The following is a 17,288-nucleotide window of genomic DNA, read 5'->3' as shown; positions in this document are numbered from 1 at the left end:
GAAAATTGTAATAACCATTGGAAGGTTTGAAAAAGCTCGAAGACCAAATGGGTGTATTGTGAATCCATGAGAAATAAAGCTTTTAGGCATGGCGGGTATGACTCTTACATGGATCCAGAGTTTGGGTTGAAATTTTAATTAATTAGGATCATTATAAAATTAGCTAAGAGAATCGTGACACGTCATAAATGAATTCATTAATTTCAATTTTAGAGGGAGCCGTTAAAAATAAGCTTATTTTAGAGCAAAAAAGTTTATGGCGGGGGCATTTTCCACCCGAAAGGTGAATTGAGGGTATTATTATACCGAAAAGATAGTTCAAGGGCATTTTAGGCCCTCCATTCCGTAATTTAAAAAAACTTTGCAGTAAATATTTGTTTTTTTCAGATAACCAAAATAATTTGCTAATTACCAAAATCTGGTTGGTTTTGGTTTTAAGAATTACTTTTCCAGCAATAATAAAAAAATCCCTACTTCAATCGACACTCCATTCCCAAACCGCTCTTTTTGTCGCTGGAAAAAAGGAAGTCCGATTAATCCATCTCGATGGGAAGTAGCAGTGGTAGCGATGTAGAAGCAGGATTTGCAAAACTACAAGGTGAAGATTTCGAGTATTACATGCAAACTTACTCCATTATCCTTGGCCGTAACTCCAAAAAATCAACGGTGGATGTCGACTTATCATCACTCGGTGGTGGAATGAATATCTCACGTCACCACGCACGTATTTATTACGACTTCCAACGGCGCCGTTTTGCTTTAGAAGTATTAGGGAAAAACGGGTGTTTAGTTGAAGGTGTTCTTCACTTACCTGGTAATCCACCAATTAAATTAGATTCACAAGACCTTTTACAGATTGGAGATAAAGAGTTTTATTTCCTTCTTCCTGTTAGGAGTATTCTTGGTGGGCCTAGACAACAACAACATGTTAAAAATGTGAATTTGAATTATGCCGGGTCGGGTCAAGCGGGTGTGGCGACCCATTTGTTGGAGACGACGGCGGTGGGGAATGTGGGTCCCACGGGGTATGGTGGTGGGGCCCACATTCGCGAACGGAGAGAGTATTATGAGGAGGAATATGATGATGATGATGATGATGATGATGACAATGGTGCTTCTGTTGGTAAGAAAATGAGGAAAGGTGAAGGTTATGGGTATGGTTCTTGTGGTTCTAGTGGGAAAGCTTCGATTTCGGGGCAATTAGGTCAGTAAAGTTTATATCTTTTTTATGGTATTTGTTAAGAAAAGGTTTAATCTTGGTTAACTATGATGTTCTTTAGCACCAGTTGTCTTTTTGTATCAAACTGCATTTATACAAGGGTATCTTGTATTCGGATTTTTGTATTTCAATTGAGCTTTGTTAAATTAACCTCAATGTAAACTTCTGTTTGTAGGATGGCAATTGAGCATTAGTTCTCTTTTTTCTGGACAATTAGGTTATTAAGTTTTATGGTATTTGTTTAGGAAAGCTTTAATGTTACTATGATGTTCTTTAGCACTGGTTGTCTTTTTGTATAGAACTGCATTTGGACAAGGGTAGTTTGTATTTGGATTTTTGCATTTCGATTTAGCTCTATTAAATTAAACTCCATCTTAACTTCTGTTTGTGGGAGGATAATTGAGGATTGTGAAGGATATATAATGCTTGTGAATTACTAGATAGTAAAAACGGAAAAGGGTTAAAAATAACCCTCTACTTTGGAAAAAGGGCTAAAAATATCCTCCGAACTTATTTTGGGTCAAAAATACCCCTTCCGTCCTTAAAGTTTTCAAATATACCCCTGTCTTAACGGAAATTATCCCCCAAAATAACCCAAAATCATTTTTTAAACCTGCTCCATCATGTAAACCCGACCCAACTAAATAATAACCCATAAGATCCCCTTATTCCCCCCAATTCCCTCAAACTTCATACCTACGTATTGGGGGAATAAGGGGATCTTATGGGATATTATTTAGTTGGGTCGGGTTTAAATGATGGAGCGGGTTTAAAAAAGGATTTCGGGTTTTTTGGGGGGGATAATTTCCGTCAAGACAGGGGTATATTTGAAAACTTTACAGATGAGAGGGGTATTTTTGACCCAAAATAAGTTCGGAGGATATTTTTAGCCTTTTTTCCAAAGTAGAGGGGTATTTTTGACCCTTTTCCCTAGTAAAAAAGTCACCTTTTTAGTGGGAAGGCTTCAATTTCTGGGCAATTAGGTCACTAAGTTTTATATATATCTGTTCAGGAAAGCTTTAATCTTGGTTAACCATGATCATTAGTAGTCTTTTTGTATAAAACTGCAATTGTACAAGGGTTTATAATGTTTGTGAATTCCTAGATACCCGGTGAAGGATTTATTATGTATGTGAATTACTACTAGATAGTAAAATAGTCAGTCACCTGTTTTAGTGGGAAGGTTACGATTTCTGGGCAATTAGGTTAGTAAGTTTTATACTATCTGTTTTGTGGTATTTGTCCAGGAAAGCTTTAATCTTGGTTAACCATGAGAATTAGTTCTCTTTTTATATAAAACTGCAATTGTACAAGGGTTTATTATGCTTGTGAATTACTAGATACCCAGTGAAGGATTTATTATGCTTGTGAATTACTAGATTCTCGGTGAAGGATTTATTATGCTTGTGAATTACTAGATACCCAGTGAAGATTTGTTATGCTTGTGAATTACTAGATACCCAGTGAAGATTTGTTATGCTTGTGAATTACTAGATAGTAAAAAAGTCATCTTTTTTTAATGTAAGGAGTTATTGACATTTCCATACGGGTGTTTCCCTGAACAACTTCGTGGATAGAGGTGTTTTGTTCTGTAGAATTACAATAGTGTCAATGACGCATGACGTTTCTTCTTTAGACCATCTAGAGAAGGACAAATACTTTTTCAGCTTTGGGCCGTATTTCAAAATTGTTGCCCCTTGAAATCTACAAGTCATGAATTTGCTTGACTTTCAGTAGACTCATTCATGAAATTACCAAAGCATAAAAGTCGCTTACTGAGATGGCAAGCACCTTTGTAGCCTCTAATGTCTGCTTGGATTATTTGGTAAGTAGTCCTCCTGGAATTTGATATCCATTGTGTCTTACAGTCTTCAAGCTTCACGGGTGGGTAACTTCATTGCTGTCCAGTAATACGTTTTTTTCCTTTTGCCTTCTCTTTCCTAGAACCCCTCTGGTAATTGGTTTTGGTTTGGTGTTATTTCTCTTTTCTGGAAGTTAAACTGACAATGTAATCCCAATCATTGGAGCTCGGTTTCGGGATGCTCTGAATAGAGCATATGGAGTTTTCATCATGACTCAAGTTGAAGTCATAGATTCAGCGATCTTTTGCTTTCTAGTTGCAATCCTAAGAACTCAAAATTTCCAGCTATCCCTTATATTTATGACTAGAACTAGCAGATACAGTATGCTATATGTAATTTTGGAAAGTGAGATTTTATAATAGCTTTTTCTTTGCTTACCACTTTATACTGTTAGCATGTCTTACAGATGAAGTCTGTTTAAAGCAATCCCCTTCTGCGAATAATGAATACCACCATGTACCTTTTAGTTTTGCCCCTTTATTTGTCGTGCAAAAAACAAGATTATACCTCCTCAAGGTTCCAATTTGTTGGTTATGAAAAAGAACATGATATACCCCTCGAGGTTAGTTATTCCCTGCAAACTATCCTGTAGGTCAAAGTTGGGATATGGATTGCCAGTTGATGAAGGATCCTTTGAATCTTTAGAAATGAGGAGAGATAAAATGCTGAACCAGGAAAAATATCATCAAAAGCCTGATGAGCTGGGAAACTGTATACTGCATGTTACCCTTTTTAAGAGGCTTATGCTCATCAATCTTTTTCTGCTTTTTTTTCTTGGAGACACGACAATGATATTTCTAGTCAAATAGGATCACTTATGATCGGCAAGTTGGGATTTTTCCTCTGTTTTCTAACTACATTGAGTCTCGATAAAAGTATGGCTCCTAGATGTTTCAACAATATATGCACTTGCTCACACAGCAATACAAATATCTGGCTGTTTTCAGTCTTTTTCATTTTAATTGTAATGCTTGTAACTATTGTAGAATATCTACAAACAAAAGTAGCAAAATCATCAATATAAATATCAAATTTCTACATTGCAAGTGGGATGACTTCACTTATTTCTGCTTAGACTTGACGTCGTTTATCTCTTTGTTGTTTCCTTGTTCTGAAAAAGGAAATGTCAAAGAAATAAAAACTAGAAGTTCATTGCCAAGTATTTTCATCAACGAGAGTTAGAAATTTATGTTCTCTATGTTGTGAGGCCTGTATGCCTTAGGAAGACACTGCTAGCATATGCTCACAATCACTTGTATAGACTAATATGCTATAAAAAGAATTGAATATGCTGATAAAAGTTTTGAAACTTCAACAATGGTTCATGGGAAGGAGGTTGCCGAGTGGTTGTGTATAGCATCACTATCAAGAATTTGAATGATAAATGCTAATGCTTTTACTTTGCGGCGTTATTGTATAGATAACATATTAATTGTCTTTGACTCATTGGCCATTTTAATTTGGAATCGATGTGCAGTTTATTGATTGACAGTTATTGGCCTTTTAGAGGTACTTAACGCTTTGTTTGGATGGTTGTTACGTATTGTGCTGTATTGTATTGTACTGTATTGTTTTGATGAATACAATGTTTGGATAGATTGTATCGTTTCCCGTCGTTACATAATGTTAGACATCAATAATTAGAAGGATAAACCTACGAGAAAAGGAAGGTAGAGCGTAGAACTATCATAAAAAGGTATGATGAAGAATAAAATATGATTATTAGATAATAAGTAAAGACAAAACGAGAAAAAATAAATATGGTAACGATGCGATAACACCAAATTGGTCGTTACATAAAGTGGGACTTTTCGTCATTACGTAACGATGCATTTAACGATACGATACAGTAAAATTAAAGTAACAGTCAAAACAAACGTTGTATTTAAACTAACAACATAATACAATAGGTAACAACCATCCAAACAAGCTGTAAAGTATTGCTTGACCCCTAAATATGCATTGCAAGGATATTTGCTTCAGATTAGTAAATTAGTCTTCAATGTGATCAGACCAATACTATTCTAATGATGTCATTAGGGAAACAACACGGGTCTTAAAACTTTTTGGGATATTTGAGAAAAGTTGTACATACATTTATAACATGATATAAATGCAATCTTTCATCTTTTTTACCTTTGAATCCTTTTACATTTGGACACCGGTGCAGCATTATTCTTGCATATATGATTTACACTCTACCCTCCCCCCTGCCCAGACCCCAATTGTGTGATTACACTGGGCATGTTGCTGTTGTTGTATATGATTTACGAAGTATAGTGGGAAAGGCAACTGTGAAGGATCTTTATCTCAAAATATGTTGGACCATTTTTCTTCTATTAGTCTGAAAATCTGTTGGAACTTGATATCTAAGTATGAAAGTTATCTGGCTGAAATTCGTGCAGATAAGAAGATGGATGGAAGATTACGTGCTGACAGAGATGCTGACAATCAGCAGCTCCTGCTGTTAGAAGAAAAGGATGTTGTATCATCTGTAGCTAATGTGCTTTCTGATCTCTGTGGTCCAGGAGAATGGATGCCAATGGAGAAGCTTCATGCGGAGGTAATATTAAAGTTAGATACATATATGTCATATGAAACAAATTTTTATTTCTCAAACAAAGACTAAACTGTTTGTTTACAAAAACAAACGGAATACGAAAAACCATTGCCGTTTTATTTTCTGCCTCCATTCGTTTTACTCTGAATTCTCAGTATGTTAAGTTAAATTAAGGTCAATTAAGTAAAGGATTTAAGTCATAACTGGCCACTTTCCTCCTTTGTGATCTTCTTTTTCCCCTAAATACAAATTCAGCGCGTAATTCTCCCAATGCTCAAATGGCAGTATGAGTGGTTTGGTGCGTGTGCTTGGAGGAGGAGGAAGGGTACATACCCTCGGTTGATTTTCTCATCATCCTCTTGAAATTCAAGTGGCTATTTCTTTCATTATCTTTTCGGTTGATTTTCTTATCATCCGCTTGAACTTCAAATGGCTATTTCTTTTACTACCTTTTCTGTTTTCTCTCTGTTGCTCCCTGATCACTTTTCTCTTGAATATCACTGGCCTTAGCAGTAAGACCTAAATCTGACATTAATTTATCCACAAAAAATAGAGATTCTGATGAAATTTCTCCAGAAATTTGACATTTTAGGTACGTGTAGGTGAGGGTTCAATTTTCTTTAATCATAGTTCTTAATACCTAAAACCTGATTCGGTATACCTGAAGACCCATATGTCAAGTAAAATGCTGATTTGTACCCTATTTATTCTTCTTTTTAGTGGTTCCACATCATATACACAGACACAGTATCAATCTCCATCCATTAAGTTTGCTTGTTGAGCCTGCACTTCGGAACTGTCTTCTTTTTATTACAAATTTTAGTTTAAATAGTAGATCTTTTCAGCCATCAATGGGGGAAAGAAAAGAAATGTGTGGTTATATGCATTCCTTCTTGTTTTATGCTAGTTCAGTAGTTCTTTATGAAGGGGCTCGGGTGGTGGGTCTGGAAGAACTTATCTTCACGTGAAGTGGCAGTTCTCAAATGACAAATCTAATATTCACAATCACACCCTTGTCTCATCATTTAAAATGGATCCGAAACAATACTGATTTATGTTTCCATTAGTATATCAGATACCATTACTGATTCATCGTCATGGTAGTAGTTGGATAATTCCCTCCCTGTTTTTGGGTCGTAGGCACTGCAACTTGTGTTCTGTTTGAGAATTGGACTATTGACTGATAGTCAGCTTATGTAACTGCAGTTGGTCGAACACTATGGCGATACTTGGCACCATAGTCGTGTGAGGAGGTACCTAACATCGGAAGACTATCCCAGCCCGGAAGCCAAAACGAAGCCATGGTATGGATTGCTGATGCTGTTGAGGAAATATCCGGAGCATTTCGTTATCAACACACGATCTAAGGGACGATTGACTTTGGAGTTTGTTTGTCTTGTCTCACTACTTTCATGAGAGCTTGCCATATTTAAGACGTTTAGCTAGCTTAAGTTGAGTTTCAAGTCAGTTGTATCTAACATGGGGCCTGAACTTGGTGTGCAGAAATACTTGGTACTTTTGCTGGTGTGAACACGATAAAATATTCGAGGTGCGCGCAAGCTGTGCGACCACTACCGTTTTAAAGATAGATATTATCTCCGAGCCAAAATTGCTCAGTGTTTTTTTACCCCTCTAAACCATTTTTCAAACTCTAGGAGCATTAACGAGCAAAACAAATTGAAGGATTCATCTGTTACTAACAAGGAGATTCACAAATGTTGTGAGTTAATTTTTTGGAAGGTTGATTTGCCTCAATAGTTTATGTAACTTCTTTAAGTTCAACTAACTCCAAATAGGCACCGGGCCTATCAATCTCTCACGTCCAACTTCCCAAAAAATACTTGTTCCATCACTACTTGTCTTGCCAATACAGTAATTGTCAAAACCATTTTTAATTTATAATCTTGACCGCTCGATAGCCCGTTATGAACAAGCCGTGAAGATCTTAAGTCCACTAACTACGATTACGTCTTAATTATATGAATCTCCACTATTCGAGTAGATTTTATGCATGATTTAGATTTATTTTGAAACAAAAATATAAGAGAAATATTTAGTATTAAAAAGGGAAGAAGAGAAAACGAAGTCTATGTTATTGATTTCTAGAAGAAATGCACCAAGGATGTAATTGTACCTGTTGGTGGAAAGTGAAAGTATCCTATGAAATTAGTCGAGGTGTACATAAGCTGATCACCATTGGCAGAGCTAGAAATTATTTAACTAAGGTAGTTCAAAAATATATAGAAGTAACAAACGAAGAAGCTAAAGGGATTCAATATCTACTATATATATACATCAAAATAATTTTAACCTTGTATATATAATGTAATTTTTCGCTGAAGGAGGTTCAGATAAACCCCTAGGCCCAACCTAGCTCTGCAAGGACACCACAGTTATAAAAAAAAAAATAAAAAAAAAATGCACCGTTGATGAGAATATCAATACGCCGGGAAGAGGCAACTACAGCAAAAGGAAAACTAACTCGTGCTAACTGCTAGTTATTATTGGAGACTTGGAGTAGTTAATTAGTGAAACGAAAAGAAACATCTGGGCTATGTATAGTATTCCCAAATAACTTAGCCCATATAGTCGGCCCATTAGCAATTACCCAAGTTATATAATGCTTTTGAATAGCGAATTATCAAACAGAAGCTGAAAGTGAGCAAAGAGGAAATTAGGGTTTTGTGTATCTGACAAGGAGGATGATTTACGACGTGAATTCGCCGCTTTTCCGATCCTTCCTCAGCCAGAAGGGAGGCGCCTCTGACAAGAGGTTCTTATTAATTCTCTCCTTAACTCTTAAATTCATCGCTGCTCAATGTTTTATGTTTATGCTTTTTATGCAATGTTCAGATTTCTGTTCACATCATTTGTGATATACTGCTTGCCTGTTCCTTTTATGAGCCTACTTTGTATAAATTTTATATTTAAGTTTCCAGATTAGTTCTGCTCTATTGCATGATGCTGATGAGTTATCAAGTGTTTGACCTGTTGAAAATATGCTGATAGGCAATTGTGTGAATGTCTTCGTATCCCCAACTATATGATGTTCCTGAATATTATTTTCATGTTGTCAATATACTTCCTTGTGATTGCCAAGTGTTTGGGCAAGACTAGAAGTTTGATTCAGCTTCTGAAATAACACTATGAGAAGATATGTTTGATTTCGGCTTATTCTACAGCCTACTCTGTAGGTATTTAATGTTCTTAAGCGTGATATTCCTACTAAATATCATGTGTATGAACACATATTGTCTGGCAGGATACATATATCTTGCCAAATATTGTGTTTGATGTGATTTTGGCTTAATACCATATGTAAACATTCTTGTTATGAAGCTGCTGCTTTGTGGCAAGTCAGCTCTTCAATTATCAAAACCATTGGGTCTTGGTTTTAAGTGCAAAGCTCAGAGCTTTCCAAAATGGTCTTTTCTTTCGGAACCAGCTGCTTGTGGAAATCAGTTTTTCAATTAAATAAATATTCTGTTGTTGTCTAAGATGGCTTAGACTGCTTATTATGGGGTTTAAGCTTGCTCGGACTCTCCAAAATACTACAAGGAGTGTGTTGGATCCTCCAAAAGCTATGTATTTCTTGGAGGGTCAGAGCAACGTAGGTTTTACATGCAATTAGAGAATTATTGAGAACTTTCCAATCGTTATCTAATGTAGTTTTTGTGTCGACTTGGTGTGGTTCCGTCCTTGCTGTGTTGTCGTAATCAAAGCCATTTCGTTTGGTTGCAATTTTGACATCATATTACAAGGCATTGTTTTGAGTTTTCTCTTCATGTTCAAGCAGGTCTCTCCATGTTGTTGATATAACGGCAGCACCTCTAACTTTTTGTTTAATTGTCCAGGAAAACAGAAGAGCAGAAGCCCAAGGAACAGAGGCCGAAAGCAAGTGAAAACAAGCCTGTTATGAATGAGTGAAATCTTCCAGATGTAAACTTATTTTAGAATATCTGAAATGTTATTAAGAGACTCTTTTTAGAAAATGTTGATCATGTGCTACATTTGACATTTGAATAGATCATCTATCTTTTAAGATATTTTGATCGTTTACTTCTGTTGGTTTTAATTTCCTATTACAAGCTTTTTATTTTGGGACTAATGAGTGTCACGTTAGTGGGTAAATGGTGGTATGGTTTTTGATCTTGAGAAACTCAGTAGTGTTTTGAATATGGTTTATCAATTGATACCGGACCAAGGTACTGATCAAAGAAGATCATTACTAGAGGGATAACAAAAGAAGCATTCTCTCTTTGCCAAACCCGTTTAGGTTTTTTAAAGTCACAAGACCGGTTTACGCATCTTTGAGTGCATTTAATTTTCTTCAACTTCCTTCTCTAAAAAACCAGATGATTACGTAGCTCATCCGTTGTTTGACCATTAGAGTCTAGAGGCAGAAGAAGAATACCTTGTGAACAACAAGCCATAGTCAATCTAAAGATTAAAATAGTAGGAACAGAGAGTCTTCGGAGCGTATACGTTCAGTTTGCTTTAGGTAGCATGTTTGCATTTTGCAGTGCATGACATGTTAAAGTTGTCAATATCAATTTTGTTTTAATGCTATATTAATTCATAGTACCAATTTTTCACTGGTAGCCCATGAATTTTTATCTATCGGTAGTAATTTTCTGTTTTTCTTTATTTATTTGTTGTTGAAAGGATTTGTATACGTAACAAAGAAGAGATTTTTACCCGCTAAACCAGTTAATAAGAATTATATACAAGAATAACATATCTTTTTAAAAGTAACAAATATAGCACATGTTATAACAAATTAGCATTTTGAAAATAAATAAATAATAAATTCCATTTAAATGTTATCCCTCTACATTATTAATGAGATCTATTTCCATCAATACAATTTAATACATTAACTCTTTTCTCTCTCTTCCCCCACAATTTTCTGATTTTCTTTTTCAAATTTTATTTTTATGCTAATAGCTTATTTTTTAAAAAAATTATTAATATATTTCAAGTATATTATACTGTAACTTTTTATATAATGTTAATATTTCATCAATATATTATATATATTGTTCATACATTTATTATACCAAATATACAAATAGTATAATATATATATCTTTGGAATAGAAAATACAAACTACTAATCAAATTTGTAATATGTTAAAATAAATATATAATATCCAAATTCGCATTTTAGAAAAGTTACTAGTATTAAAAAAAAAAGAAATAAAGACGCTAGAAAAAGGAAAGGTAAAAAGAAAAAAGAAAAATTCCTAGTATAAAAGAAAATAAGAATGGAAGAAATTAGGGGAAAAAAATCTTTTTTTAGTCAACCGTTATTAGCATTTTTTGAGGAATTAGTTGAGAAAAAGGGGGATATATTTTTGGTAGATATCTTTTTTTCTCATTAATAGGGGTTATGCTAATATTTTGCAGGATTTTTTTTAGGTTTTTAATAGGAGCTATGTTAATATGATAAATATTATTTGGCTATAATTGATACAATCAATGTTATGCTAAAAATCAGCAATGCCAATTTTAAGATTGCTTAATTAAGTAACTTCCTCTAAAAAGAAGAATTAGAGAAGCCCAAAGGAGTAAATTGGTCGTCAGATTATAACCAATTTTTTGCGCGGATTATCCTTCAAAGGCACTAGTCTTTAATTTTTGTCCTTCGCTTAAAAATGTTATTGAAAATATCTCGAAGTTCTGGGTTTGAACCCCCGCTCAGTTTAAAAAAAATAAAAATCGTAAGGCAAAGCTTTGCAAAAAATCTGCCTTATACGGCAGGGTTTGCTTTAAGGCATAACTAAAGTCTGCCTTATGTGACAGACGTTGGCTTAAGTCATAACTAAATGTCTGCCTTACGCGAAGCCTTGCGATTTTTATTTTATTTTTATGATTAAATCGGGGTTCAAACCCAGCACCTCGGGTATTTAAGCGAAGGACAAAAATTAAAGACCAGCAATTTGAGGGACAAAAACTAAAGACCACCCCCCAAAGGAGGACAATCGTGCAAATTGCCCGATTGTTTATAACCAGAGAGAATTTACATCAAATTCACCTAACTAGGACAGTATTCAAAGGGCAATTATAGAGATTCCAACTGGGGTTAGATAACTTTTGACAAAAATGTCAAATTATTTGGTAAAGAAGACAAAATTATTATTCCCATGGATAATGATGCCTTCGATTATTAGTTCGTGACTTTATTCCTTTTTAAGCTAGCTTTTCTTTATTTCATCTTTGCCCGTAGTTTATAGAGAATGAGATTCAGCTGAACAATGATGCATTGCGCTCGGACTATTATAAGTAATATTTTGTGTTAGCGTATTTGAGTTACTAATTATAGTTTATTATTTTCTTTGTTACTGTTACATATAGTTATTCGTAGTTGACGTTTAATTGATTAATCGATAATATCTTCACACTTTTGTATAAAAAAATTAAATCGCACACCGAACCAAACAGATTTTTTTGGAGATAAGTCAATCCTTTTCCTTTATTCACGCCGCATTTACATTAGCATCACAATAACAAAGACAGAGCACAAGATTCTTCTTTTACTTATTATTCTTACCCCATTTCTCCTCCATCTTCCAACTAGTGTTGAGGAAATAAAAAAAAAAATGTCTGAGCTGTGCTTATCTAGCAGTTATACTACTAATACAAGTCCTCAATTTTCAAGTCTTTCCACCAACTTCCTCTTCTTTTTTGCCCTTCATTCTCTCTCACCCTCTTTACTTCTCATACTTCATTTAGTATTTGCTTTCCTCTCCCCTCTCCTCATTAAAACTACCCTTTTATGTATAGTCCTTCTCATCATCTACCCAAGCCTCAAGGTTAGTATTTTGCTCTCTAAATACTATCCTGTAGTAGAAAGATTAAGGTTGCAGAGTGATAATGAAAGTAAGGATCTTTATTGTTTGGAGGATTTTAAAGTCTTCAAGATGGTGTTTTTAGGACACCCTTTTGAATTCTTGGACTGTAAATCAGCTGAGGAAAATGAAACTCCAATTCTTGTAGAGACCCCAGTTGAATTCTTGGACTGTAAATCAGCTGAGGGAAGTGAAACTTCAATTCTTGAGTCTTCACGTTATGATCATAATGGCTCTAGCACAGCCATATGTGATCATGATCAGTATCTAAGAGACAAATTAGGAGAAAATTCAGCTGAAATGGGAAGTACTAGGATCACCATGGAGAGGAAGAAATTAGAAGACTTCTTGAAAGAACTGGATGTATTTGAAAATATGGCATGGAGTGGTACTGTTGAAGAGAAGAAAACTGAGCCAAAGGGCAAAAAGATCCACAAAGCAAAAGATTGGAAAAGGACATTGGCATGCAAGTTTTATGAGGAAAGGCACAATGCTAGTGACAGCACTGGCGAAGAAATGGATTTGTTATGGGAAAAGTATGAAATGGACTCTATAAAGAACAATGAAAAAAGAGATAATAGCAATAGCAAGAAGAAGATGAGGAGCTATGTAAAAGAAGAACATATAAATGAGCACATTGAGCAGTTGTGTTGCTTACAGGCACTAAATTTATCAGCTGGAAAAAAGAATTTGGGAATGGGAAGGGCTAATTTTGTGAGAATTTCTAGGGCAATTAAAGGGTTTAAATGGCTATACCATGTGAGCAAGAATAACAAGAAGGTGCATTGTGGAGATAGATTCTAGAGTTGTGAAATTACTTTCTATGAATAAAACTAGCAGCTACAAGAAATTGTTTGTAGTAGTAGTATATTTTTTTCTCCTGGTAAATTCTGCAGTGAATTCCTTGTATTTTTATCCCTTGACATATATTTTTAAACACATGACAGGAACTTATCAAATGTTATCACAATAACTACGTTTGACTCCCAAGCAAGTTGAGGTCGGCAATATAAACCCCCTCTGTCCTTGTCTCTCAATTAATTAAAGCTCATTTCTATTCTGTATTGTAAGCATTCATCATGAATTGACTAGTTCTATACTAGTTGTCAACCTAGTGCAACCCTCCTACATCGAAACTTAGAACCAGCAATTCACAATTTCATATTCCATCAGATGGATAATCCTGTTATTGTAGTAAAATAGTGCTATTTGATCAGAGGTTACTTTGCTGTCTGGCTCAATTTTGCCTACGTACAACAGTAAAAGGCAGAGGAATCTAGGAATCTAAAGGTTAAGAAATTGAGTTAAAGAAACATGTTTTCTTGTCTTGGGGTGGAATAAGAAGGAAGAAACTACAAGAATATATCAGGATCCCACAATATAGTTACACAAATGAGTTAGGCAAGAATCTGCAGATCAGCTAATATAATGAAGCAATACCGATGCAATTGAGATTTGTCAATTATGCCTAAAACAAGATAAAACTATATTGTAAAACAGTGAAAGCCATTATCCCTTCCTTATCCAAAGTACAACATTGTCTTGCTGCTATGCATTTAGCAATATTAATCCATGGATTGCAACGAAAAAAAACTGTCTTGCTGATGCAAATCAAAGAATATTTGTAATCTGTTCTCTCTTGTACAAATCTTAATGACTTAACATACTGGTATTTTCATTTCTAGCTAGCAAGTGTTTTTGGCCACTGATCTATTTATCAAAATCCATATCAGAACTGCCCTTACCTTCATTTCTACCATCTTCAGACTTTACCTTCAGGTTGGTAATCGTTATCAAATTCATCACTATCGTCATCACTAGTAGCGTCGAATTCACTGTCCGCGATATCCCCTTTTTTCAACTTTTCCAAATTCTTATAACAAGGCCTTTTCCTTTTTGGCACTACCTCCTCGATCACAATTCCCTTGTTTTTCCCTGTAGCAACTTTCTTGCTTGCTTGTGATAAGTTTGAACTTTGTAGCTTGTTCTGATTCACTTGCACAGCTACGGACGACAGATTTTCTGCATCGACTGCACAGATAATGAGATTTATTGCCTTATTTTCTTCCCTTGTTTTTTTTTTCTTTCTGTTTTTCGCTTCTTTATTTTTTTGGGAGAGAAGAAGGGAAGGTTTTTAGTGAGAATGTAAGATTTGTCCAAAAGACAAATCATCAAGCATTGGAAGTAAATAGATGCAGATGAAGTGGAATAAATGGTAAAGGGGATTTAAGTTATATGATCAACATGATAGCAAATAACGTACTATTTTCAACAAGTTACTTATTCTTTATTGTATGTTAACAACGGATGCTAATAAAACAAATATTTGTAATTATCTGTTTAACAGACCCGATTGTGTATGCATTGTTTACACTGTACTAGGTGTTAGGATTTTAAGCTAGTTGGTGTGAATGAGAAATGGAGGAAAGACGAATGGAGAGAAAATTAAAAATTTGAGCAAAGTTTTTTTTAGAAAAAAACACTTTGTACCACATTGGTAGTAAAAAGAGAGAGTTGTGTGTTTATATATCAAAACACATCCTCTAGCTCATAAAGGGATAAGAAGAGGACCTCTCCTCACACTACTGTCGTTTGGTTTCGGATTTGTGATCTAATTGATTGATAATTTTTTCAGACTAAATTTATTTGTCCAAAGTCATAATTTAATTTTCATTTCAGATATTATTATTTAATATCATTTCCGCCAATTAAAATTTCTCAACTTCTTCTTTTCACTTTCAGTGCATTGTTTTACAAACAGTGCTGCAAATATCGGGGCAAGTGCAAAGATTGCTGATTTGAGGACCGTTATTTAAGTTATAGTTGAAATTCACATATTTTTTACATTTTAGCCGTTTCATAATTAAAATACAGATGCACGGAAGCAAAGTTGAAAAACCAGCGTTTGAAATTACAAACATTAGATATATGTGTCTAAAGTTAAGCTTGCAAGTAAATGTTAGACATATTTGTGTGAAAGTTTAGCTTGACATTTCAAACTTCAGACTCGTATGTAGGGCTACTTATCAGGCGGATCGGATGGATAACTACGCTCAACGGTTCGGCTTGTCGGATATTGGCTTTTAAATGTGCTAATGCGCTAGCCAACCGATAAGATATCGGTTGGTTTGGTACCGGGTTAGCAATTATCGGGCAGTTAACGGGCGGTGTATCGGCTAAATTATGTAACAACTATCACTTTATAATACCTCCACGGTATCTACTTTTTCAATGAAATTTACTCAGCTTACCGGGAAAAAAAGAACTTCTTTTCATTGTGCTAAATGCAGTGAGCCAGTGATGGCAAAAAGTACTCCTAGTTTGCTTTGAGGTTTTCAAAGTTCAAGCAAATGTGTAACAAATATTTGTTATGGAGTGATTCTAGCGTTTGTTAAGAGTTGAATGCCAAATTATTGGCAACACTGCAACAGTTAGAGCCCCCAACAACAGAATCTATGGAAGATTTAAGTTAGAAGTAAATAAGTGAATATTATTGAATAGAAAAATACCGAATGGGAGGTTGGGGCTTTGGCTTTATTGCTTTAGGATTTACAAATTACAATACATATTTTATATGCCTAGAGGTAAAAATGTAAATATCATAATTTTTAATGGGTTAACAGTTTGCCCGATAAAAAAAATTAAGTAATCCGCCCCCCACACCAATAAACCGTTAACTATAAAATTTTAACCCGCTCACCAATCGTTATTCGGATAACCCAATACCAATAAGCCAATTTTGCGGATGGGTTATCGATAACAGTTCGATTTTTAACAGCCCTACTTGTATGTGTGAACTTTGAATGTTTGCTCATTTCAGTTCACGCATGTTATTTCATCCGTTGTACTGTAGTTTAATTTATTCCTTTTCAACTCAAAATTAAATGATTCATCCATTTTTCAACTTAATTTATTATTTTTTAGCCCAACTGAGCAGAAACTTAAGGAAATTTACAATACAATAACTAAGCAGCTGTTTGGACATGATTTCATCTCATGAGATGAAGTCATGTTTGGACATGCAATTTGGATTTCTTAAGTTGTAATTTTTTTTATAAAAATAAAAACTCCACAAGTTGTGAAAACCATAAAAAAATTTCCAATTCTTATACAATCTTACCAAATGTGTAAATCATAGTTCATAAAAAAATTAGTACGCTACTAGAAGACCTTTTTAAAAAATACAACATCAATCGATCAAACTTTAGTTCAATAAAAAGGAAAATTTAACATGAATAGTAATGTAACTACTCTTTAATATAATCCTCCCACATGGTACGAACAATCTCTTCACGCTGAGCATGCATTTCCCGATTGGTAAACATGATTGATATATATATCTACCACTTATGGGTCTTTTTTTACAAAATATAAATGTATGGGTCAAATTTTACATTTATATTTTTTGAAATCATGATTTCAAATCTCAAATCATGCCTTTTTGGATGATTTGGGATTTCATCTCATGAGATGAAATCACAGATGAAATCGCATGTCCAAACGATGATTTTATCTCATGAAATGTAACTACTCTTTAATATAATCCTCCCACATGGTACGAACAATCTCTTCACGCTGAGCATGCATTTTCCGGTTGGTAAACATGATTGATAAATATATCTACCACTTATGAATCTTTTTTTACAAAATATAAATGTATGGGTCAAATTTTACATTTATATTTTTTGAAATCATGATTTCAAATCTCAAATCATGTCTTTTTGGATGATTTGGGATTTCATCTCATGAGATGAAATCACAGATGAAATTGCATGTCCAAACGCTGATTTCATCTC

The 17,288-nt window shown here is 34.5% G+C and overlaps 3 protein-coding genes across 5 annotated transcripts; all 3 read left to right on the top strand.

Moving 5' to 3' along the window:
- Positions 1 to 400: 400 nt before the first annotated feature.
- Positions 401 to 9,687, top strand: LOC132607117 (transcriptional activator FHA1-like). 3 transcript variants are annotated; one of them, XR_009570202.1, is made up of 4 exons: positions 408 to 1,204; positions 5,487 to 5,644; positions 6,848 to 8,414; positions 9,496 to 9,687. XR_009570202.1 is itself a non-coding variant. In XM_060320959.1 (3 exons), exons 1-3 carry the CDS (start codon positions 547 to 549, stop codon positions 6,839 to 6,841), a joined length of 876 nt encoding a protein of 291 aa, XP_060176942.1. In that variant the 5' UTR covers positions 401 to 546; the 3' UTR covers positions 6,842 to 6,919. The 3 variants fall into 3 exon arrangements, 2 of the variants coding, with proteins under 2 accessions (XP_060176942.1, XP_060176935.1); XM_060320959.1 differs by lacking the exon at positions 9,496 to 9,687 and having other exon boundaries at positions 401 to 1,204; positions 6,782 to 6,919; XM_060320952.1 differs by lacking the exon at positions 9,496 to 9,687 and having other exon boundaries at positions 6,848 to 8,415.
- On the top strand, positions 8,344 to 9,687 carry LOC132607132 (wound-induced basic protein). Its single transcript, XM_060320972.1, has 2 exons — positions 8,344 to 8,414; positions 9,496 to 9,687. The coding sequence occupies exons 1-2, from the start codon at positions 8,344 to 8,346 to the stop codon at positions 9,566 to 9,568; spliced, it is 144 nt and encodes a 47-aa protein (XP_060176955.1). The 3' UTR covers positions 9,569 to 9,687.
- A 2,877-nt stretch (positions 9,688 to 12,564) lies between these two features.
- LOC132617926 (uncharacterized) lies at positions 12,565 to 13,296 on the top strand. The gene has a single exon (XM_060332991.1). It carries the CDS (start codon positions 12,565 to 12,567, stop codon positions 13,294 to 13,296), a length of 732 nt encoding a protein of 243 aa, XP_060188974.1.
- The last annotated feature ends 3,992 nt before the right edge of the window (positions 13,297 to 17,288 follow it).

Source organism: Lycium barbarum, chromosome 1, assembly GCF_019175385.1.
Source record: "Lycium barbarum isolate Lr01 chromosome 1, ASM1917538v2, whole genome shotgun sequence".
NCBI classification, from domain to species: Eukaryota; Viridiplantae; Streptophyta; class Magnoliopsida; order Solanales; family Solanaceae; genus Lycium; species Lycium barbarum.
The sequence above is the reverse complement of the archived record's forward strand: the minus strand, read 5'-3'. Positions and strand labels throughout refer to the sequence as shown.